Raw genomic sequence first — 23,953 nt, forward strand, 5'->3', positions numbered from 1 at the left:
ATGGTTCCTTTTGGAGGGTAAAAGCCCAGAGAAATTTGCTTGTTACAGGTTTAAGTAGCTCTTGTGACACTATTACAAGGCTGCTGTGCCTTTGTGAAAGAAGGTAACAGGCTGGAGGGAAGTAGGAGAAAGACAGAATGAAGTACCCTTATGTAAGTACATCATGTCTCAATTAGGAAAGTGAAGTCAAGAGGTGCAAGGACACTGAATGGGAGTGAAGAGCCTGCTGGGTTTAGCCACATGGAAAATAAGATGTTTTATACTTTTCTTGGGGTATTACAAAATCATGTGCTTTATGCCATCAATGCTGTTATTGTTTGTAATGTTGGAGTACCCAGAAACCGTATTAATAGACAGTTAATTAATTAGTTCATTATTTAATGGGCCCCTTTTCTGCTATGCAAAAGGCCAAGTACCAGTCTCTTTGAGGTAGAGACTTTTTTGCTATTATAAGTACAGTAGAAGAAAATGAATAAATGGGATATGAAGCTGTGGTCTCAGTGCCCTGCATAACCATTCTCAACTTTAGGTCTGGTTTTACAGGAAGGTTGCTTGAAATACTTTGAGCATCTCTTGATGACAACAAAGATGGTAAAATAAGTTTTGGCAACTCTTGTAGATGACATGTCAAAATCCATTCCCGTTTGCTGTCTTTTTAGAAAGTATTGATTTTATTGTGAGTGTGCACCACTGTAAAGAAGATTTATCTGAAGTGAATATCAAGCTGATAGTTATGCAAAGGCTCTCCTTGGGAGGAAGGTCAGTAATGGAGAAGTAAATGGGGTCTTTCTTTCGAGCTGTTTAGTGGGCAGGTCAGTAATGGTAGTCTCAAACACAGGTGTGGCTCATACCACACAAGATTTCAACTGTGAGAGCAAATAGCTGCATTTTGAAGGTAGGTTTTATACTTTCAACAACAACAATAATAAAGGTGTTCCAAGTGTTTTGCTAAATTAAATGTTATGCCAAGTGTTATGCCTTTTCAACAGGAAACTGAATTTACAGTCCAGAGATCACATTCATCAAACCTATGAAAGCAAGCTTGTTGTTCAGAGTCAGTGGAAGAAACATTGCGTGTAGCTGAAAACAATAGAAACAGTTTTCATTTAGAGGCATTTCCTCCTTAGTATTTACCAAGATTTCTTGTTATCAGTGGTGGCTTGACTACATTTGAACTCTTTCAACTTTCTCAATGTATTTTGAGCAAAGTGATTGTTGAACAACTGATTTTTATATATATTTTTTTCTAATTAGACCATACTCTAACCACTGAATATACAGCTGAAAAGGATGAAAAGATCTCATTCCAGTCATTAATGCTCTTTTTGGTTTTTTTGGTACTGTTTTGATTTCCCAAGCTCAGAAAGGTCAGGGTTATTCAGCTTCCACTTGGCCTCCTTCTCTGAACAAGTAATCCACATTTCAAACACATTACAAAGTCTGGCTCTGATAAGAGGCATTGAAGAGAACAACAGAATTCCAGCACATTACTCTGACTTGACTGCACCAATTACAGGACAGGCATGAACAAAAGGCAGTAATGCTCTTGGGAAGGAGGCATTCCCATATGGATGTGTGCTGGGGCAAGTGCATTGTTGACTTTACAGTCCTCTTTGATAAGTGATCAGCAGCTATTATGTTTCTGTATACAATCACAAAAGGGGAAATTTAAAGAAAAGTGATGTTATCACCTTTTATTGTTGGGATTTAATTACAAGTCACCAAATCACAGATTGCTCTGAGTTGGAAGGGACCCACCAGGATCACGGAGCCCAGCTCCTGGCCCTGAACAGGACCACCCCTGAAAGTCAGTTACAGAGGCTCTGGTAGAGCTGAAATATGTGTGTGAATGAGATTCCTAGCAGGAAAGGATTACGGTGGACGTGGTTTTTACGGGTTTATTTCCTGGTTAGGAGGATTTGAGGCGTGGAGGGTGTTAGGAGTGTTCCTTAGGGAATGCAGTTACGATGTTAAGTGAGCATAGTTTTGATGAAGAATGCTCGCTGTTTGATGAACTTTTGGTATCTTTGGCAACCAGATGCATCTTTACTCCTGAGCTGTCCACATCTGTATGCAGTTGTAAGAAGTTAACAGATTTGTTTGTCACAAAAATTGTTAAACCTTGCAAGTAGAGTGCACACAGCAACTGAGACACAGAATCATCTTAGTAATAGGGTTAATAAGCAATAGCATGAAACAGACAGGGAGCAATGACATTGAATCTAATTGAGCAAAAAAAAGAAAAAAAAATACTTGAAATACTATACTTGAGTACTTGAAAATTACCTGAAATTAATTAATTAAAAATTACTTTAACTTTCACTGTGAAAAATAACAGATGTTAGAGTTAAATTTATGAATGTTTTAATTTTTTCCTCCTATAATTTTTTAGGGATTCACTTATGGTAATGGGTTTTTGGAGTATGGAGATATAGTTGGGGCTCTGGGGAATTCATTCAGGTTTCTCTATTATTTAGTAATTTGAATTGGATATTAGAGCAAGGATTTTTATATTTTTTTACTGTAATAGTTAAATTAGAAAAGAAATATCCTATAATAAAAATTCTACTTTTTCTAATTATTATAAGATCTTCTTGTAAGACTGTTGTTTAATTCTTGGTCTACTGTACAGTATACAAACGGTACCTTAAAAGGGAAAATATAAGTTAAAAGGGGACAAAATCTTCCACAACCAAATTGACTTTGTAATTCCTACAAAATTAATGCTCTTGGTACATAAGTTTTTTATTAAACTCATGTTAGCTGAAGAAAACAGGTTGTCATACTGTACTTCTGTTATTAGACTTCCACCCCTTGGTTAATAATTTGTTTCTGTTTCTTCAGATTTTTTTAAAGCACTCTTTTGTAAGATTCTGCTGCAATTTCTGACCAAGACATGTAGTCTACAGATACTCATATAAGTATAGATCAGTCTACAGCCATTCACGAAAGAAATGGTGCATGAACAATATGAATTCACACAGGACCTGTGAAGAGAAAATTACTTTCCTGATGAAAAATGAAAGCAAGGGAGAAGAAATGAGGTTGAGGCATATGAGATTAAACCTTGCTCTTCTAATATATAGAATTTTGTCATTTATTATTAAGGCTCTAAGAACTTGCCAAAATTATTTCTTCATTAGAATACTTCATACTTCATACTTCAACCCTCTTTTTCCTTGCTCCCAAAAAAGTTTAAGTCACAATTAATTTTTGTGTAGTGTCTCAGCTTTTAAGCAAAGTACATCTTTCACATATTTTGTGATGTATATGGCCCTAGATTAATGAATAATAGACATTATTTTCCTAAAAACAAATTGACAGCTGCAGACACAAGAAATACAAAATCAGTGTTATGGTGCAATATTTCATTTTCCTCTTTTTATTTTTTCCCCCACAGAAAAGATTTGGAATGCATTGGGTTTTTTGAGTCAGCTGAGATACAGATGGAGCCAGTCAAATGTGGAGCATGGCCAGCATTCCCAAAAGATGTTTTCAGTCTATTTTCTAGTCAATAATTTTCACTGGGAAAAAAAAAAAAAAATGACGATAGCGTTGATCGTAGCATCTTCCCTACAGAAAGCAGAGGATGGAATATTTCCATGTTGAATTAAAATGCACACATTGCTGAGCTATGAAAACAAATTAAGGCAAATTCAGTAACTTCATTTTAAAAGCAACAGTGAGCTTTAATTGTCATAAATTCAGAACTAATTAAAAACATGTTGACAAAAATTGGACCAACAGCTTGTCATTTTCAAATCTAAGTGAAATGCAAAGTGCCGAGAATAAATTACAGGGTTTGAATTCTGTTCTTAAGTTTACTGCATTTGCTACATGTAGGATGTCTCAGGATCTTTATGGGGAAAGACAGCAGAAAATCATTAGAAAATATTGTTTTCATTAGACTAATATTTTATAAATAAGCTCTGAACTTGATGTCTAAACATTGAGAACTGGAAATATTTGCCAGTGGTTGGGTCTAGATGGGTGATTCAGTCCTATTTTAACTCCATGCTGGGTGAGAACTAGGCATGTGCCATCTCTTCTCCTCCCTCACAACATATAAGGAGGAAATACAACTGAGGACATAGGCTCTAACATGGAGCTCCAAGTGGTCCAGATGGGTCCCAAGTCTGGATTATTAAATAAATAGAACCACAGCAATGTGCTATGGCACATAAATTGCCCCCTCATTATGTTCCCATCTGCTCTGATAATAACTAGGTGTAGTGTAAAAAGAAATACTAAAATCCCCAGAGGTTAGCTGTTTCAGGATTGATAAATTACCAAAACCTAGAATCATAGAATGGTTTGGGTTGGAAGGAACATTAAAAATCATTTAGTTCCAACCCCTCTCTCATGGGCTGGGATGCCACCCACTAGACCAGGTTGCTCAAAGCCTCATCCAGGTTGGCCTAGAACACTTCCAGGAATGGGGCAGCCATAATTTCTCTGGGCAACCTGTGCCAGTGTCTCACTAAGTAAAGAATTCTTCCTAACATCCAATCTAAATATCTCTTCCTTTAGTTTAAACACATTCTTCCTTGTCCTATCACTATCTACTTGTGTGAAAAGTTACTATTTTGGTTTTTTTTTGGTTTATTTTGATGGGTTATTTTTTTTGGTGTTTTGTTCTGGTTTTTGTTTGGTTTTTTGTTTGCTTTTTTAAGAAGGCCTCTTTAGGTACTGGAAGGTCCCATAAGGTCTTCCTGATATCTTCTCCAGACTAAACAACCCCAGTTCTCTCAGCCTGCTTTCACAGGAGAGGTGATCCAGCCATCCAAGCATCTTTCTGGCTCTCCTCTGGACCCCCTCCAGCAGGGATCCAACAGGGTCCACATCCTTGTGCTGAGGACCCAGAGCTGGCTGGATCCAGGTGGAGTCGTCTACTCACAGGGGCAGAGTAGAGGGGAAGAAACATCCCCTTCAACCTGTTGGCCACACCACTTTTGATGCAGCCCAGAACAGTTGGCTTCATCATTATATGCTAGTTAAATTAACACGGTTCCTGAATGTAAGAAAAGTATTATTCTAGGGAATAGAGAGGATAAATCTTCAACCTTGAATCTTCAACATACAAACCTTTGTATGTGAAAGGTTTTGCTGCATCACTGGAATGCCCTTGCAGTTGGTATAATACCATGGATTTTAAAAAGTGTAGGCTGACTCAAACATCCTTTCATCTCTACACAACTTCATTGAAGGGCTTATGACAATATACTAGATGTCTCTTAAAATGAAACACTAAATTAATTAGTGAAGTGCTCTAGGGTCCACCCTAACACAAGGTGTAAGTTCACAAGGCCTGTGTGTGAAGTGCAATGACTGATAGGATCTAGAGTAAAAACATGTGATTATTTCACTCTTTAAAATAAATTAGTGGCAAGCATGCCAGTGTGGGATTTTGTTCTCTCAGCCAATTACTTGTTTATAACTGAAATTTCCTGAATGACTTTGCAGGCTTTGGCATCCTGTAGTGAGACCTTGGAAAGTGAATAACTATTTATACAACTAGCAGAAAGACACAGGAAAAAAAGCATGTGAAGGGCTTAAGGGCAGAATAAAGTTGTTCATGCCTTCTTTGCTGGTTAATGGTCTGGGTATATCTCAGAGTAAATTTAAGTGCCTAACCAAATTTCAGCCTGTCTTCCTTTCAAGGCACTCAATTGCTCAACAACTGCCCTGAACAGAGCTGAATAGCACAATTTATCAGCAATTGGGAATGGTCAAGAACTTAGTTCATTAAAATATCAGTTATGCTGCATTGCACAACCCCATCTGAAGGATGGAACCCCTGTCCCTAGGAATGCCAGTGGAAGTTTGGGGTCTGACTCTTGAGAATTATGAGTCTAATATTATCCAATTAATTAAGTCAGTATAGCTAATATAGAAATGTACAAATACTCTAGCACACCTTACATGCCAAAATTAGAAACATGTGGGGCTTTTATGTGTGTGTATATACATATATATATATAGGGGTATGTTCAACAGTGTAAAAGCAGGGCTGTATTTGCTCACACACCTAATGGCTTAGCTGGTTCTTTGCTAACTAGCTGCATTAAGTTGTCAGAATCAGGCAAGATATGAGTTGTTTCATTTGAGGTATCATGAATACTTTGCTTAAATTATCTTTTTTCCCAATAACAAAATACTTAGCTGAGAAAATTTAGTACAACAAGGTTCATACAAGAACAGGTTTTCCAGTGTTCTCTTATGCAATTTAGAGTAGTTGACCTTTAATTAACAAGCCTCTCAGTGGTGCACCTTACTGCAAAAATAACCAAGACATATACTTTTAACATTTGTTCATAATGATCACCACTGCGTTTGCTAGTTCTGTGTAATTAAAATAGCCATAAATGATTTTTCAATGCCTCTAACTGAATGTACTTTTTATATACTATAAGGGTCTTTAGCAGCAAGTGCTTACTGACTTTTTCTTCAGTTACTGTGATAACTTTGAACTTTCTTTAGCTGTGGAAAAAAGCATTCTTTTTTCACTATCAAGAAAAAAAGTGTTTGGTTTTGAGCAAGAATTAAAAATGGACATAGTTTATCAGATAAGCTTGGATATTTTAAAAAATCTTTTTTAGAATATTTTTATTTTTTTATTTAGATATCTAAAATTACTGAAATGGAGAGGAAGCAACTAATTTAATGAAAATTTAATGAAAATTAAGAAATTTCATAATGAGGGAATACTATCTATCTATACTTATTTATATATCTGAATACATATATGCAATTGGGAATTAGATTGCATTCATATGATTGATTAAAGTTCAAATGTTATCTTTGTAGAGTGATCCAGCTGAAATCTTGGAGAATTTAAAGAAAAAAAACCAAAACATAATGAGGAGATTTGTATTAGAGCTCTTATTTTCATGCAAAGGATATGAGTGCTAGACTTGAGTAGAGTATAAATGTGGAAGACTCCCTTGAATGCGGGCTCTTGCTATGAGAAAATGTTTAATGCAACACAGGAAACAAATATTCTTGTGGGCACATTGCTTAAAAATAATACAAAGTTGTACTTCACCTATTCATGGTCATCAAGCATCTTTTTTAAATTAACTTGAGAAAATATTGATGGATGGATTCCTTTGTAGCTTTTTTTTTTACTATTTGGAACAAAAAGATTTCTATCTGGTAATCTGGAATTATATTTGTGATGGGCTATCAAGGCAATATGTTGGTAAGCAATTAAAATGTATAATCAAAAACAGGTACAGGACAAATCCCTGCCTTGGTAAGTATAAAGCTGGAAAGCTTTCATTAATTCCTTCTTGCCTTTATTATATTAAACATTTTTTTAATATTCTCTTGATGAAAGCCAGATTGCTTCTAATTACAACACAGGTGCTTTTGTGATATAGTGATAGTATAATAGAAAATACTCTTATATAGCAAGCCAAGGAAAAATAAAACCATATGAGCTACCTCCAGTTCCATTGCTTGAAAAGAGTTTGTGTAGTCAGCAAAGTTCCAATGGTTTTACCAATGTCTGGCAAGTTCACCTCATCAAGTTTCTCCACCTTTCTTTTTCTCTTCAAAACTATTTAAAATATGGGTTTCATTTTTGTCAATCATGTTGCTAATGGAAAATAAGTAAAATATTGGCTGAGATGGGGGATAATTAAAAAAAGAATCCAGTAGGTGTTTTTCCTTGTTGAATGATACAAAACTGCATTTTATTTGAAGGATCAGAAACACCTACATTGTCTATTAGGGAAAAGTTAAAACTTTAATTTTCAGTAATTGATATTGTTTTTTATGTAAAGCCATCTTTATTCCAAATGAACTATCTTGGGATTGGATATTTTTTGTCCTAATACAGTGCAGAATGTACCTCATCTTGTGCTGCAGTGGAAAATAAAGAATTGTTGATTGGGGTGTTTTCCCCAATGTTATCCTATGATTGGTAAGATATTAATAACAAGTATCATAATTTTTTTTTTTTTTTTTTTTAATCTAACAAATGCCAGCCTTGGTTCAAAAGCCTTGAATTTGGGGATGATGATGTTTGGCTGAGACACAAGTTGCTACAAGGAGCCACACTTTCAGATTCTTTCTGAGGAACTAGGCATCTACTTGAGGAAAAAGACCCAAAATTAGGATTCGATTTTGAAGTTTGTTTTAGTGTGCAGCCTTTTGCTACACAGCCTAAATATTTGTACACAAAATACTTAGATGCAGCTAATGCCTACATCTCACTTCAGAGTAGATTGCATTAGCTTCTAGGATATAATAAATCCACTGGGCCCAATGCCTGAATTAACATAATAATTAAAGTTCCAGCACATTGTTGTAGGTCACAGTAAGAAAATGTTTAATCTTTCTGCATTCATCTGTGTACATTCAAGACATTGGGAGGTCTACAGAGACTGAATTAAATTTAAGTGTATCAGGAATGAACAGGGTATTTTAAGGAAAATGTGAAAAAGATTTAACTTTGTTGGGAACTGTTCATAATTGGTTTTGTTCTGACAATAAAAGATACAGCAAAAATTGGGTCACCATTCAAGTTACAGCTCTATTAATGAGAGAAAGCTGTGGGTGTATAACAGCCAAAACACAGAATTATCCTGCATCTGCCCACTTGAGGATTTGGGGTTTGTTTGATTCATAGATCATTGTCGGTGGTCAGCTGTGCCTACAGGAAAAAACAAGTGCTGGGCTGGAGTGAGTAAGCACAGGATGTAGTAGATCATCTCTGGAAGTTACTCTACAAAATTAGTAGAGTGTTGAGAAAGAAAATATGCTTTTCCAAACATAATTTTAGGCTTGAAAAATTGATGATTTTGAAAGGAAGATTTAATGTCATTTTATGAGTCTTGAGAGAAGCCAAGGAATATTAAAAGTTATCTTGCCCTGACACTACTCACTAGCCAGGGAGAAATATCTGGACACTGATTATTGCACCACCAGAAGTGGGTCAAGATGCAGCTTGTTTTGAAACCAATTCAGAAATACATGGTAAATTCCTGAGTTTTAATACAATCTTTAGCTGCAGTTTCCCTTTATTCTGAAGAAGTTGTTTGCTATACAGGGGTAAATGGATTTAGTCATTTAATGGCTAATTTCCTTTGCTAGGCATCCACTTGACAAAAGACCCACAACAGGATGGGTGAAGAAAAGTTCTGTTTGTGTTGCTGTATTCTGGGGAGCCAGGGACGGCTGGTGTTCAGCTTTTCTTTGTGTTTGTGCAAAAAGCCCCAAAACGTGGAAGATTAACATAGAAAATAAAAATGGGGAGCCTGAAGCTGCTTAGATTAGTCTTTTTCTTGTATGGAAGCATGAAAAAGTTGCTTATTTACTTAATATTGGGGTAGTAGGGAAATAACTGAGAGGGGTGTAGCAGGAAAAACAAGAGCTCCAGGAGCTGCCCTTGGATGCATCAAACATTCCTAATTTCATGGCTAACAGATTGATGAATGTAGTCTGCTTTTGCTTATGGGATGGAAATACTTCAGTGTGCATATTGTCTCCATAGCCCCAGACTAAACTACAAATAAATAATCCTTGAAAAATAAAATAATCAAATTATCCTCCACTTAGATTGTGTTTTACCTCTAAATTTCAGTTTAGGAATCCAATGAAAATAAACTCAGGTAGAAGTGAATTAAGAAGGAATGGACTGCTAGTCTGCAAATGTCTAATTTAATGACATTAAGAAGAATTCTTAATGATTCACCTACCTTTAATTTTAAGCCATTTACATGTGTACCATTTCATTTGAGTACTGTGATATAATGTTACCTCAACAATGTAATTGATGGGCAAGATTCTAAAGCACTTTAAACACAGCTTCCTATTAGTTTGAATCTAAACTCCTGGTAAATCTGTAAGGTGTAGGAGCCTTGGGGAGAAATAGAGATAATAATCACAGAATGATTTTTTTCACAGAAGCAGTAATTCCCTTTCCTGAAAGTTCAGAAAGGTTTAAATACTTTAGTGAACATAATAACTGACCTGGTGGTTCTGTGATGAATGCTAGTGTGTTTTGTCAATAACTCTTCATTTTTAATTAATTTGAAAGTATCCAGAGTAGTAATCAAATAGCTTTAGAAGTGTAATGGTATGTATTCAGAATCAAATGTCTTGTGTATTGTGCATAAAGGGCTTTACTTATTTTCTCAGGGTGCTATGAAATGAGGAGGGACTTTAGAAAAGCAAAACTATATTCAGCAATGCAAAGAAAACAGTAGGGTTATAGAGGAAGGTTGAATTAATAGCCTGTGTAACTCAGAGTGCAAGTATTTTCTCTATATTGATCCCGTCACTCTGGCTACTGCATGATGGCATTTTCCTAATGTAATAAATGTAAAACCTAACCAGCCTCTGGCACTGTCTAAACAGCTGACAGGTAATTACAGGAGCCCTATGAGGAACAGGTGGGAGAGACAAAATGGAGGCTGCTGGTAAGGGCATTTGTGCTCAAATTATGATTTGAAGCAAACTTTCACTTACTCTATACTCTATATGTAGAGGGAATTCTTTCTTTTTTTCTTTTTTTTTTTTTTTTCTGATGGGAAAAGAAGGGGTTTTGTTGCACTGCATGCCACAATGAATCCCTGAAAGTGACCATGCCGTCAGGGCCAGGAGCACACCACCAGTAGAACTAACTAGCAATGACGAAGGAGCGAGGGACAGATCTTTGTTTGGATATCCAAAAGGGTTTAACCTCCAAAGGGGCCCAGGGACAAAGACCAGAATGATCTGGTGGCACAGGAATAAATACAGGGTGACAGGGGTGGAGTTGAGGGTCAGGGTCCAATTGGAAAAAGGGAAAATGGTGCAAAGGCATGGCTAGGAACTGGGTAAACCAATAGGCTAATGGGGGTGGGGCAATGCAGCAATCTGGGGCCAGTAGGAATCAGGGGAAGGGAGAACATCCTGGGGATTAACCAGAAATGGCAAACGGGGGGTAGAATAGGGATTACATCAACTGGGTGAACCAATAGAACATCGAACCTGGAGAGGTATTTACATGTGTCTGCAAAGATCCTTGAGAGGCAGGTTTTCCTCACCCTGATCTGAGGGGTGTTTCTCCTTGCCTGCTTCAGCCCCTCCAGGGTAGAGGCATTTTGTTAGTGGGCCTATGGGCCTTTACAAGATTACAATTGTTACATTTAAAGTTTACATTGAATGTGTTCTATGCTGTGGTATTTGTGTGTGAATACTCAGTCTGGTTGTAGTCCTCGCTCCTGATTGCTGTGTGGTTTAGTGTGGGACCAGCAGTCTTGCTCAAGCTGTGCAGGAGGAACCAGCCTGTGGTTCCTGCTGTTGTTGTCATAGGCTTCAGTCTTGCATTTTTTTCCACACTGGTTAGGAGATAGAAATTTGTGGAAAATAGATCTCAGTTGCCAAAATATTTGGTGAAGGATACAGGCTCCATTGCTTTTTTCCCTGCCCTCTCCAGTCAACAGCTTAGTGGAGTACCAGCAGCTGTGGTGTACACAATCTTAGTGCCTTGAAATGTAGAGAAACTTCAGACCCTGAATGCAGATTAGATTCTTGAAAAAGTAAAAGTACCCAAACCTGAAATTTATGTAATGTGCTTGTCACTAGAATGTCACAGCTTTTCTCTTTTGATTATCCTTTGTAAGATATGTTAAATTATTTTTTCAGTTGTGTTTTCTTCTCTAAGTGTTCTTTGGATGATTACAGTCTTGTTTCTATTTCATATGTGTAGGGCAGAAGGCTGTAAATAATGCTAAGCTCCTATGCAGCAATAATAAATATTGAAGTATTTTAAGCAGTTATTTTAGACAAGTTCCTGGAGAGGTGAAATTACTTCTTAATATCTAATGTTTCTAAAATGAGGCAGTATCTCTGACAGTGTCACTCTTTCTATCTCCATCTTTTTTCTACTCTTTCCATTACCTGAGAAATGAGTTGTTAAGTTTTATGTTAGATCAGTGCAATGATGTAAGTACGTCACATTATCTATGACACTAAGTATCTCACCTTCTTAGATATATTTATTGCATAAAGAGCAGGATAAAGTACCAGTGGTGCAAATGTGCTGCCTTCAGTGGAATTTACCAGCAGATGACTTGGCCCAGTCATGACAGCAAATCTTTCCTCTAAAATATCAATACAGCACTAGAGTCCAATTATTTTTATATTCTGTTAATCTTCTTTTGCTTTTACACTGTTCCTGCAGGCTTCTATAAAAAGACTATTGGTAATCTCAGTAGGGAGGCCTCCTTATCAAGCAGTTTTAAAGACTTATGACTTCTGAAAAAAATAAGGAAGTAATACTGAATTAATGGAAAAGGGGCTAGTCAGTCTTCAAAAAACTAAATGTGAAGCATATTTAATACTGATTATTTTGCTACTTGCAGAGGTTTTCTTGGATTTTTACAGATTTGATAATAAGACTTGGAGAGAGACTTCTTTTATATTTTTAAAATGCATGCCTAAAATGGTCCTTTAAATATAAATCTAGACATAGCTCTTTTTATATATTCATAGTTGAAAATAAATCAGTGCATGTATAGTTTTAAAGCTATGGTCAGGCCAAGAAACCTGCTTATCAATTTTGAGAGTCTCATTTAAAAGAAAATTGGTATCAAGAATAGACCTTGAAAGCCTTATTTTGTTATAACTTACTGAAATTATGTTAGAAAGTTATTATACTCTACTTAAGAGTGAATGTTGCCAAGCCCTGGTATTTATTGAAAGGAATAAGAATTGCTGTGGAGAAGGACCTGGGGGGTCCTGGTGGACAACAAGCTGTCCCTGAGGCAGCAGTGTGTCCTTGTGGCCAAGAAGGCCAATGATGTCCTGGAGTGCGTTAGGAAGAGCATTGCCAGCAAGTCAAGGGAGGTGATCCTGCACCTCTACTCAGCCCTGGTGAGGCTCATCTGGAGTCCTGTGTCCACTTCTGGGCTCCTCAGGATGAGGAGACATGGAGCTGCTGGATCAGGTCCAGTGGAGAACCACTAAGGTGGTCAAGGGTCTGGAGAACCTCTCTTATGAGGAAAGTCTGAGGGACCTGGGGCTGTTCAGACTCAAGAGAGGATTGAGGGGACCTCATCAATATCTCTGAGGGGAGATGTCACAGGATGGACCAGGCTTTGCTCAGTAATACAAGAAACAGTGGGCAGGAACAACTGAACAAGAAGTTCCACCTGAACATGAGGAAGAACTTTGCTGTGCAGAGAACCATGAATGAACTGGGATGGATCACTCAAGAGAAGGTGTGGAATCTCCCTTGCTGAAGAGATTCCAGAACCACCTGGACACAGTCTTGTGCTGTGTGCTCTGGGATGACCCTGCTTGTGCAGGGAGACCAGAACAAATGTCCTTCTGTGGGCCTTTCTATCTTGACCTATTCTGTGAAGTGATAGCAAGAATCATCTTGTTTAAAAACTAACAGTTGTTACTTGAAACACATTAAGGTATCCATCAAATTTCTTTGACTTGTATCGTCCTTTATCATGTTGTGGATGTAAGCTTTAGAGAATCATGGAAAAAGGTATGGGGGAATGGATTTCAGAGATTTAATATTTTCCTGATGTCTTGCTGTGTCTTTAAGAAGCTTTTCCATGCTACAGAATTGGAACGTCCATAAGCAGGCTTGTTTCCTGAAGTGACTTTGTAGGAGCAATGACTTATTTCAGCCACATTTTTTTCTTAAAGCTCTTTGTTACGTAGCTGCTACTAGTCCTTTAAATCTTGGTGTAAATTGCATTGTTAGCTATCTGATTACGAGCAAAAAAAACTTGTGTATTTTATTTGCAGTCAGATAAATCAGATTTTGAGACTGCCACATGTAAAATTATCATCTGAATATCTCTGGTTGTTATTTACACAAAAACCTGATGTTATGTTCAGTAAGAAGCTCTTGCTTATGTGGACAGTGGCCTTTCCTCAGCACCTCCCATGTTCTGAAGTACTATGACCTAAATTTTGATTGGTGGTAGGAAGAATAAGAGGTATGAAAAACAGTTATATCCTGTCAAACCATTACAAAAATAATGGTAGTTTTGCTATTTTCTTTATTGTCTTGGAAAGTGAGTGTTAATTTAAGAACAAACAATAGTGCCAGAAAAGAAAAAAATAGCTGCAATTCATTGGTGTAGAATATCATCTGTCACACCTCTGTAGATTTAATGAAGCTTTAGTGTCTTTCCCAAAATAAAATGTGCTAAATTAGTTTGAATTCAGTTTTCCTTTTCCCCTATCCTTAACACCCAGCTTTTATATATTCTTTTATCTGACTGCTGCACACAAAATATAAATAGAGGCATGAAGGGTTTTTTTTATTATTAGGGCTCATTCTGATCTTCAGATGTGATCGGGGATTTCCAGTGACTGCTGATTACTGAGGACACTGACTGGCATATGGCTTAGGCTACCTTTGCCTCTCAGCAGGAATTGCAGTGCAATAAAAAAAGTCTCTGAAGGAGAAAAACTAAAATACAGGGAAGAAGAGAGCAAAGGGCAGCATTGAAACAACAGGAAAAAAACCTGAAAATAATAGGTCAAAATATTTCTAGGAAGATATGTCACAGCCTCTGGAGATGGTAACAGCACTGTCATAACCGTCAAGGTTTTCTGTGTGTTGGGAAGTCCTTTTGAGTGTTTCATCTGAATTTTTAAATAGTCATGTCCTGATTCTAGGCTTGCCCTTGAATGTTTCTTCCCATACATATGCAGGTGGTTGCAATTCTGTATGAATACCTGTGGGTGTTTTTCCTCTGTAAAGTACAGACAGTTCAGCTGCTTTGATTGCCATGACCTTGACCAGAATCCCTGTTATTCAAATAGTTACTAATATTTTTTTCAATTTGCCTCCATTTTAAAATACACATTTATTTTTTTAACTGTGGACACATAGTTGAGTCTTCTTTCCAGAGCAGAATGTTGTTTGCTCCTAACCCAGTCCACTAAAGGTCTGTGCTGCACTCATCAAGTCAATGTTTCTGTTATCCTTCGTGCTTTGTCCATCAGTTGCATTTATAAAGGTAAAATATCTTTAGTCACTGTAGTGATTATTAAATAATTAAATATTTGGAAGAAAGTTATCTGAATTTTTAATGAAGTTTATTAGGTATTAGAGTTTAATACAAATTATTCAAACCATTTTAAATTGACACTACTCTTTTGCTCGCTAAAAGGAAATTCTTCTACCTTTGTCATTCTTTTGGGAAAAAAAAAAAAAAGTTTCCAGAAACATTATATTGAATTTCTTGTAATTCTTACTTTAATGATAATGTTTCTGATCCCATAGTTCATTTGACCACCTGACCCTAGGTTCTGATAGTGGCTGAAGGTAGTTCTGGGATGCCAAAAGAGATATCATACTACTTCTTATATTCAGCCTCATGTTAAAAAACACAGTTTTGGCTGAATTATTTTCCGCATGACAATGAATTGAGATCATGAAGCTCAAAGAGTATTTTTGTCTAATGGTTTGCCTGTCTTTGAGAAGTTTTGAGCTCCTTCTATGTCCTGAGTTAATCAATAAAAAAGAGTTCTTTTACTCTTTGTAGATGACATAGCAATTCTTTTTGCTTCTTTTGAATAGGCAGGGTTGCAGAGAGATACTAGGTATGGCTTGTTTAGGTTAAATATTTCTACTATAGCAACAGGCCATTAGCACATCTATCTGGTCATTATTTTGAACAGTAGATTTCTTCAGCTGAGACTTCAGCTTCTCAGGTCCCCTTTGTTGCTGTAGGATCCTTTCATAGAATGTATTCCTTGTATGCTCAGTAACTTGGAAAGATATTTTTTGTTTCATATGTGAAAAATCTTTCTTAAATGAGAGTATCCTCAACAGGCTGGAAGATGTAATAAAACAGTTGTTTTCATATTAAATTTGCCATGTTTATAGGAAGACCAAGAGTTATAAATAGCTTCTTCTGAACATGTTTTGAAGACTAACACAGAGATCCAACTGACTTTTCCCAAATGTTTTATGTAGACATTCCTTCAGTGATACGGTCTCAGGCAGAGGCAGACAAAAAAAAAAAAAAAAAGACGGTTTTGTCAATCCCCTCTGGAAGGTGTTTTGTTTTACCTTTTTCAAAACCATGCTGTATCTCTTTTTACTGAGTCAAATGCTACATATTCCTGCAGTACCTCTCTGAGACAAGTGCAAAACTGGTTTTATAGCAGTGGCTCATCATGTACATAATACCATTGCAGTGGCATTCCCTCTGCATCTCTGGAAAGCTTATTGCTACAAAGGGCTTCTTTTAACAGGAGTTAATTAGGACTGGAAAATTGCTTGTTGTTTTTTATTGCATCTAAACCCCAGGACATGCTGCACTAATCCTCTAGTGCTGTTTGGTGCCATACGAGAGGTATTCAGCTGATGTCTCAGAAGTTTCTTACTAGCTTTGAAACTGTTCCTTATCAGATCATTTAACTCATTAACTCTTTGTACACATAAAATGTGTTAGTTGGGCATTATTTTATGCCTTGTTCTTTCATTTGAAATGTGTGTTTAAATATAAAATCAACAAAGTAAAAAAAAATTACTTCTTCTGTTCCATATTTTTACTTAGGACAGTGAAAAACGAATGCAACTCATTCGGAAAACGCTCAGCAAGGAGTAAGGTGCTACTGCTTCTTCCAAGAAGCAGTACAGAAAATGGATTTTTATCTAGGACAGAGTCTGCTTTCAATTTTTGCAAGAATAACTGCAGGTTTTTTGTTTTTTTTTATGCAGCTCTCCTTTGTAAGATACAAGCAGAAGAGACACAGCCCAGGATGCAGGGGAAGAATTTACCCTACCTGTTTTATCACTCAAAGCAAATTAAAACTTGCATTGCAAAAGTTTTATACTTATGGAGAGTAAAATTAAAAATGCTATATTTTCTTATCATAACATCAATTTTTCAGCCAGTTCTGTAAGCAATCTGATACTGAAAGTCTGTGATTCTGATCCTTTGAAAAGCTGAATTCTGCATTTTGCAGTTTAGCTGTAAAGTCAGTGGGAACCTTGAGGCCTGGAAAAGGCCTTTTGAAAGTTGTCCAGCACCGTTTTTAGCTTGGTGCAGAAAATGAAGCCTGTATTTATTTGTTGGTATAATTCTGCTCTGGTTTCCCAACTTCTTACCAAAATTCATGAGTTTTAAGGCAATGGTAAGGTTGAGTAAAAGTAGTTTTCTACTACTGCTACATTCTGTTTTCTGCTACATTCCTGTGAATGTAGCAGAATGATGTGAGCATATTTTACATTTTGCACTTTATTCCTAATTTAACAAGAATGACTTTAAATCACTATTTCAAACTTTGTGGTTTGGAGTAATTTTTTGAGGCATTATCACCATGATATAAAGTGCAGAATACTGTAATCTACTTATTAATGATGCAACTGCTAATTAGAAAAAGGTTATCCTGTTTTCACCTTCTAGCAATTTAGTATTTAATGTACACTACGATGGCACCATTCCTGAAAACTCCTGCTTGCTTTCCTCTCCCTCCCCAATTGCAAATCTTGCTTTTGAAGTGCATACTCTGTGTGATTAAATAAAAGGACATGAAATTAGTGAGGAAATTGCATGCTGTAGCCATTTTAATTATGAATTTAAATGTCTGTTTAGAAAAATGAAGTCATTTATCAGTTATCTGGTGTTCCCTGCAAGTCATTTATCATGAGTAGCAACTATCATAATTTTATTCCAATCTGAGATGATGGGAAGGGATCAGAGGCTCATACTTCAGAAGTTTATAATTCTTGTGATTGGCTACTGATTTAATGATTGTGTGTGAAACAAAACAGAAGGTGGAAAACTTTCCCAAGTTTCTTTGCATCATGATATCATACCTGACTTTGTATCAATTATGCTGTTAAATTTTTCTCAGCAGGCAGAATATTTCTTTGCACCTCATTTTATTGCGATGGATACTGGTTTTATGTTGGACACCAGTAGCAGAGACTTTGGTGCCCAGGATCACAGGTGCAGGGTGTTTTTTGGGATAAACCATAGTTTACATAGATGTTAACATAGATAGTACATTCCAGGAACTACAAGTATGGCAGCCCAAAGCACTCTGTTATAACAAGTAACCAAAGTTTTACTTTGTACTTTCTTTGGTTCTGAGTGGAACATTTTCTGCCAGAGAAAGGCTTGGACTGGTTTGACAGATCCCTGAATCTGTGGAATAAACAGACATTTCTACAGCCTTTTTTTGTCTTTTTTCCTTTTTTTTTTGCATAAGGTTAATTTAAAACAATAATAAGAAGCCCTTGAGAAGTAATTCCTCAGTCCTTCAGAAGAAATTGCTTATGGTCTTAAATAACTTCTCCGGTTTTGTTCTAATGTTAGGCTAGTCATGATTACCTCATAATGAAATTATTGCCTCTCAAAGAAAAGGGACACAGAAATTTGTACTTACTGGTGAGGGAAGAGAGCGTTAAAAAAAGAAGGAAACTACCACATAGATCCCCATGGTGGATTTGGAATCATGAATCTGATTTTTTTCTCTGAATTGCTTCCTTGGAATCTTCTGTGGAGACTTGTTTAGATGACAAGGAATATAGTTTCTGGAAAGGAAAAGAAAGATTGTGAGAAATTGTCATGAAAGATTCTTCTGTTAAAAAAGGTTATTTATAAGAGACAGGAACAGAAAACTGCTAGTGTACAACAACAGCAGTACTTGTAAAAACTAACTACCTGAACTGATAAGCCAGCCCTCTGCATTCTCTCAGAATTAATTTCTTAGGTTTTATCATAATTCCATCATTTTTGTTGGTTTCATACTAAAGTCTTAATTTTTTTTTATTTAGACAGTATTATTTATTAGATGTATTATTCTTTTTGAGTGCCTGTGTTTTATTTCTAGAGGCAATCTGGTTATCCTTTATTATGTGATTGGGAAACAAAATTCAGTATAACATTCGGAGAACTACTTTACAGTCTTTGTAATTTTTTGTCTTAAGATCCAGTGAATGATGTAAATGAAGGTAAAGGCTGGCTTTCATAAAAGAGCAATGTGCTGGGAAACCTCGTGCATGATGCATGCTGACACCATTCCAGGTTCAGCAGTGCACTCCTCATGGGGGGAGGATTCCCTTTGTATGGAATGGCAAGCTGTTAGTTTGCTATTACTGCAAAGTGTGCCACAGAAGTAGCAGTTCAGGCTGTCTGGTTTTATTGCATCAGTCATTCTTATTAATGGTTTTGTCTACATGCTGTTTTAGTGTAGTTTTCCTAAGCTGCATTGCTTTTTCAGAAAGACTTTATAAGTTGATGGTGTAGCGGATAAATGTTTGAATTTTAAATTGTGAAGTGGAGCACCAAACAGTACATCTGGAAACATACTACACTCTGGTTTGACATAATTTATTTATTCAGAACACATTTAACGTTTTGAAGATTGTGGAGAAGTAACTTGGCTCTTAGAAGTGGAGTGGTATTAGTGTTAGTGGTGTCAGCTTATTTTCTCTTTGGCAGTAATTATTTTGGCAGACAGATAAATAGACATCACTCTACCAGGTTTTGTTGTGTAATACTAGATGGGTTTGTCACATGGGTTGTTTGGGTTTAGTTAATAAACTTTTGAGTTTACTTTCTTATGCAAAAGAACACTGCAGCTATCAATAAACACATTTGATTTATTCTTGTTACAGTTTTATTTCTCTTGTCTATGGTTCCATTATTGTTACTCCTCAGTAAGATCAAAGCATCTAGTCCTATGTATGTGATTTAAATCAGGCATGGGTGCACGATCCAATTATTATGGATACAGCCAGACCTAGTTTATGGTGTAACACTGCCAGTGAGACAGGTGAATGTGCTATAAAGCTTAGCATGGTGCTTATGTAGGACTGTAAAATCTGCTAAAGCCCATGGAAGTATTGCTTCCATATGTTTTATCAGACTAAGGATTAAATGGACTTCCAAAGAGCTGAATATTAAAACTGTGTTTGACTTAAGTGGGGCAAAGAAACAGACCCTTTCTGCAGCAACAGGTGCTTTCATAGAGTGCTTCTCTTGTTTGAATCCTTCCTGTGACACAAACAGATGCACATCTCCTGTAATACTGGATTTTCACTGCCATAACATAAAGCAATTTACAGTACTCAAAATTCAGAATAAAAACGTGTTAAACTTCTTTATGGTGTTCATATTATCTTGTGCTTTTCTATGCAGGTAATTACATTTTAATCATTAAATGAAGTGCAACACTTCATACTGGCTAGAATGACTGCCATGCATTTTTAATGGTTTCTCTAAGTGTTATTAAGTGATAATTTGAAAAAATAAACAAACAACCAGCAGTTTACACAACCGGTTATTAATGAAGCCTGTTCTTAATTTGCTTAAAGGATCAACAAAAATTGTGGTATAAAATGTAGCAATGGATTATGAGTGGGGTTTTTTTACATAAAACATTTGAATGTTTTATAGGTATATTTTTTAATGTCCATTCTAAATACATGCATTCATATCAAGAGCAAAATAGCGCATATCAAAAATATCTTTTTGATATTAAAAAGTTGACACAGGGTTGATTATCAATATTATTTAGTGTCTTTTCCGTTCTCCACTGAAACATATTGATTTCTGTGCCTTCTGCTCTATGTGTGCTAAAAAGGTCTGTTTTTCAGTGACAAAGCACAAAAAAGATTTGTACTCTGATTTCCTTTTCTTGGTTTTCCTGAATCTTTGCTGGCCTGTGGCAACCCTGTGTGGTTGTTTCACCTTCAGTCTTCCCATTTCAGAGCTGGGCATGACAAGGCAGATTTGCACTTGCAGTGCCCCATCATTTCCCAAATATCAAAGCTAGATTTGAGGAAAAATATACCTGAGGTTTCATCCAAATGATCCTAAGAGAGAATGTAATTTTTTTTTGTGAGGAATTAATTATTCTGAAGACTGGAGAAATGTGGAAGTTTTCTATTGTTATTTCCTCCCGTTTCAAATAATTAATGTAATATTTGCAGTTGGGTGATACTAGAATATTGTCATAGTAGATAATGCTTGAATCCATGGCATGGAAACAGCATAAAAATAGCAAATAATGGGTATCTTTGGTTTGTCAGGTGAGCAGAAAAAATAGTTTGGTAGGAAAAGCATGCAGTTAGTGTCTTTATCCACAATTCGGGTTTTTCACCAAAATGTTTCCTCTGAAGTAAAATGCTCTGCTTAGTTTTAGGTGAGGTTTTTTTTATTTTGTTTTTCAAGTGAACTTCAGTTTTTAAACAAGTTTGATGTAAATATGAGTAATTTGTTCAAAAATTTTAATTTGGTGATATTATCATAGACTGTATTATTGAATCTAGAAGGAATGAGAGAGGGTTCAAAAATTAACAGTGAATTCTGCAGGGGTACTGCTTGAAGAATGACTCAATTATTTTCTTGGATGAACTGCTTGCTTCCTCAGGTCCTTGTTTAGGAATTTATTTTTTTTTAAAAAGGACCTGGCACGTGTTTAAGTTCCCTACATTTTAATGTCTGTGTGAATAGTCTGGTTTTACACAAGCAGTTTACAGTGCATAATGTGTGTACTTAAATACTTTGCATGTTGATTCATTTATGCCCTTCAGTTTTTTTCATTACATACCTGAGACAAAACTACAAATACCAGGTTTCTGCATCTGTTTTATCATCTCTCCATTGTAGGTATTCATGCTGCTTTAATATGCCTATGCAGCAAGCACCCATTGCAAATAAACTTGCTCTTGAGCGTTTTATGCTTTTATTAAATATTCATTAGATGGCATGCAGGCTGCTGCTTTTAGTGCATTGAAACCCCAGAAAATGCAATGTTTGTGAATCCCTTATGCACCATGAGCCAAGGTGTTCTTCCTCCACTGAAACATGTCAGGGTCCAGGGTGCGTCATTGTCAGCTGAATCTTGCTTTGAGCTGTAAAGAGAGCATAATTGATAAACAGTCATTTTGGGTTTTTTTTTACATTGTAGTCTAGTATGATTTGGCTGCTGCCACAAATAAACCCCCTCAAAAAGATAACACAAAACTAAAAAAAAACCCATCAAGAATTCTGCATCAAATCTGAGAGAAAGCGCTTCAAGTAAGCATAGACTAATAACTTCTAATGTTCTTATTATGATGCAAAGTTAAAGTAAAATGCAGTCATTGTCTGGTGCCTTATCTGAGGTATTTGCAGTTGTCTCTGAACTTTATTATCTAAAGAGAAGCATTTTGACTATCCAGGATCAGAGTTAATGTATAGGCTACAACAGGAGACAAATACAACCGGTGTCTTCACACCTGTTTTTCGCCTGTCCTGTCATCCACTGGTCTCTTAAATTCACACTGCTATTCCCTTTATCTGTGGATTTATGCATATGTTTTGGGTTTGTTCTGGTGGTATAACACTGATGTGTGCAGCTCTGTCCTGGAGACTGAGTTGATTCTCAAGAAAGATGAAATTTTACATCCTCAGATTTTCACACCTTCATCCTTACACTGCATAAAACCTGCAGGTTTTCATTGAGATTTTACTAACTTATTATTAGCTGAACAAATATTTTTGCCCTTTTATTGCTCTAAAACCCATACATCTCTAAACAGATAATTTTTTATGGCTCTAAATTCCATACAACTCTAGTGTAAGGTCAATGTACATGTTTGTGTATAAGATTTTAGGGGAAATATAATCTCCATATGTATTATACTTGGTTTTCTGAGATGGAAAGCTCAGTTATTTGTGTTTCACCTTCAGGATAAATTAAGAAAAATAACCTGTATGGCACATACTTGCTAGTAAAAGTACATGCAAGAAAAGAATAACCTGTTCATTTTCTACTACATGTTAACTTGCTCTCTGGCACAGTGCTATATAAATCTTTAAGGTAGATTCCTAAATGAATGCTTTGTAGCTTTAGTTTATTCAAAACCTTAGGCAGAGCTACTAGAAGTATCTAGGTTATTGGTTCTTTTTGAGGTGTCATCATTTTAGTGACAGCTGGAAAGGAAGAGATCTGTGTTTTGACTAGAATAATGCTTTGGTCTGTATATTCACCTGAATGTTATATATTTTGATGTGTTTGAGAGCAGATTGCTTAAATAGCATTAATACAATTGCTGGTGCAATTTACTTTCTGAGTTTAATCATGTAATAATAAAAACATTAATGAAAATCTGTTAGAAAATAGTTAAAAATATGTTCACGGTAAATCTCATTTATCTCCTTCCTTCATGGATTTTAAGTGTTTTAAATGAATTATTTTTTGATACAGTGCTTGCACTAATACTGTTAAATTAGCTATGAAAATAATTCATGCAAGTTGCCTTTAATTAAGTGCCAGCGATTTATTTGTTTGTTTCTCTCCTTTTGTTTGCCAGGAAAAGAAGAATATATTGCAACATTCAAGGGATCAGAATACTTCTGCTATGATTTATCTCAGAACCCCATACAGAGTAGCAGTGATGAAATAACTCTGTCGTTTAAAACGCTTCAGAGGAACGGACTGATGCTTCACACAGGAAAATCGGCTGATTATGTCAATCTTGCGCTGAAAAACGGAGCTGTCTCCTTGGTCATTAATTTGGGCTCAGGGGCCTTTGAAGCGCTGGTGGAACCTGTGAATGGGAAATTTAATGACAATGCCTGGCATGATGTGAAAGTAACCAGGAATCTGCGTCAGGTAACAGTACAATGGATACAAGAATAACTGACTTTTTTTATGAATAAATGCTTGATTATTTGAAAATTGCATACTGGATGTTTAGCAGGCATTTGATTAGTTTTTTTTTTTATTTGCACAAGGAAGGATATTCCTGCCACACTTGAGCAGGGGCATATCTAGAAAGTAGTAGGGCAAGCAGCTGTCTGAGACAGTAACAGTGAGAGGTTTTCATGACTTTAGGTATCACCCAGTGTTTCTCCAGTGCAACTGTCTGCCCTTGCAGCCTTGCATTAGTCAAGGCTAGCAACTTTCTGAATTGCAACTCTTTAATTAAAAGAAATGTTTAATATCTTTTCCTCTTTTTTCAAAGTGGGCAGTAAAT

The 23,953-nt window shown here is 36.2% G+C and overlaps 1 protein-coding gene across 19 annotated transcripts in view; it reads left to right on the forward strand.

Annotated features, from left to right (window-relative positions):
- Positions 1-23,953, forward strand: part of NRXN1 (neurexin 1) — a 675,655-nt gene that overhangs the window by 205,734 nt on the left and 445,968 nt on the right. For all 19 annotated transcript variants that reach the window (XM_088053912.1, XM_088053915.1, XM_088053923.1 and 16 more), the window contains one exon: positions 23,288-23,589. In XM_088053912.1, the coding sequence (XP_087910038.1) occupies positions 23,288-23,589 (302 nt within the window). The remainder of the gene's footprint in view (positions 1-23,287; positions 23,590-23,953) is intronic.

Source organism: Pseudopodoces humilis, chromosome 3 (assembly GCF_049639895.1).
Source record: "Pseudopodoces humilis isolate 2021_Gansu_Grassland_sample_001 chromosome 3, ASM4963989v1, whole genome shotgun sequence".
NCBI classification, from domain to species: domain Eukaryota; kingdom Metazoa; phylum Chordata; class Aves; order Passeriformes; family Paridae; genus Pseudopodoces; species Pseudopodoces humilis.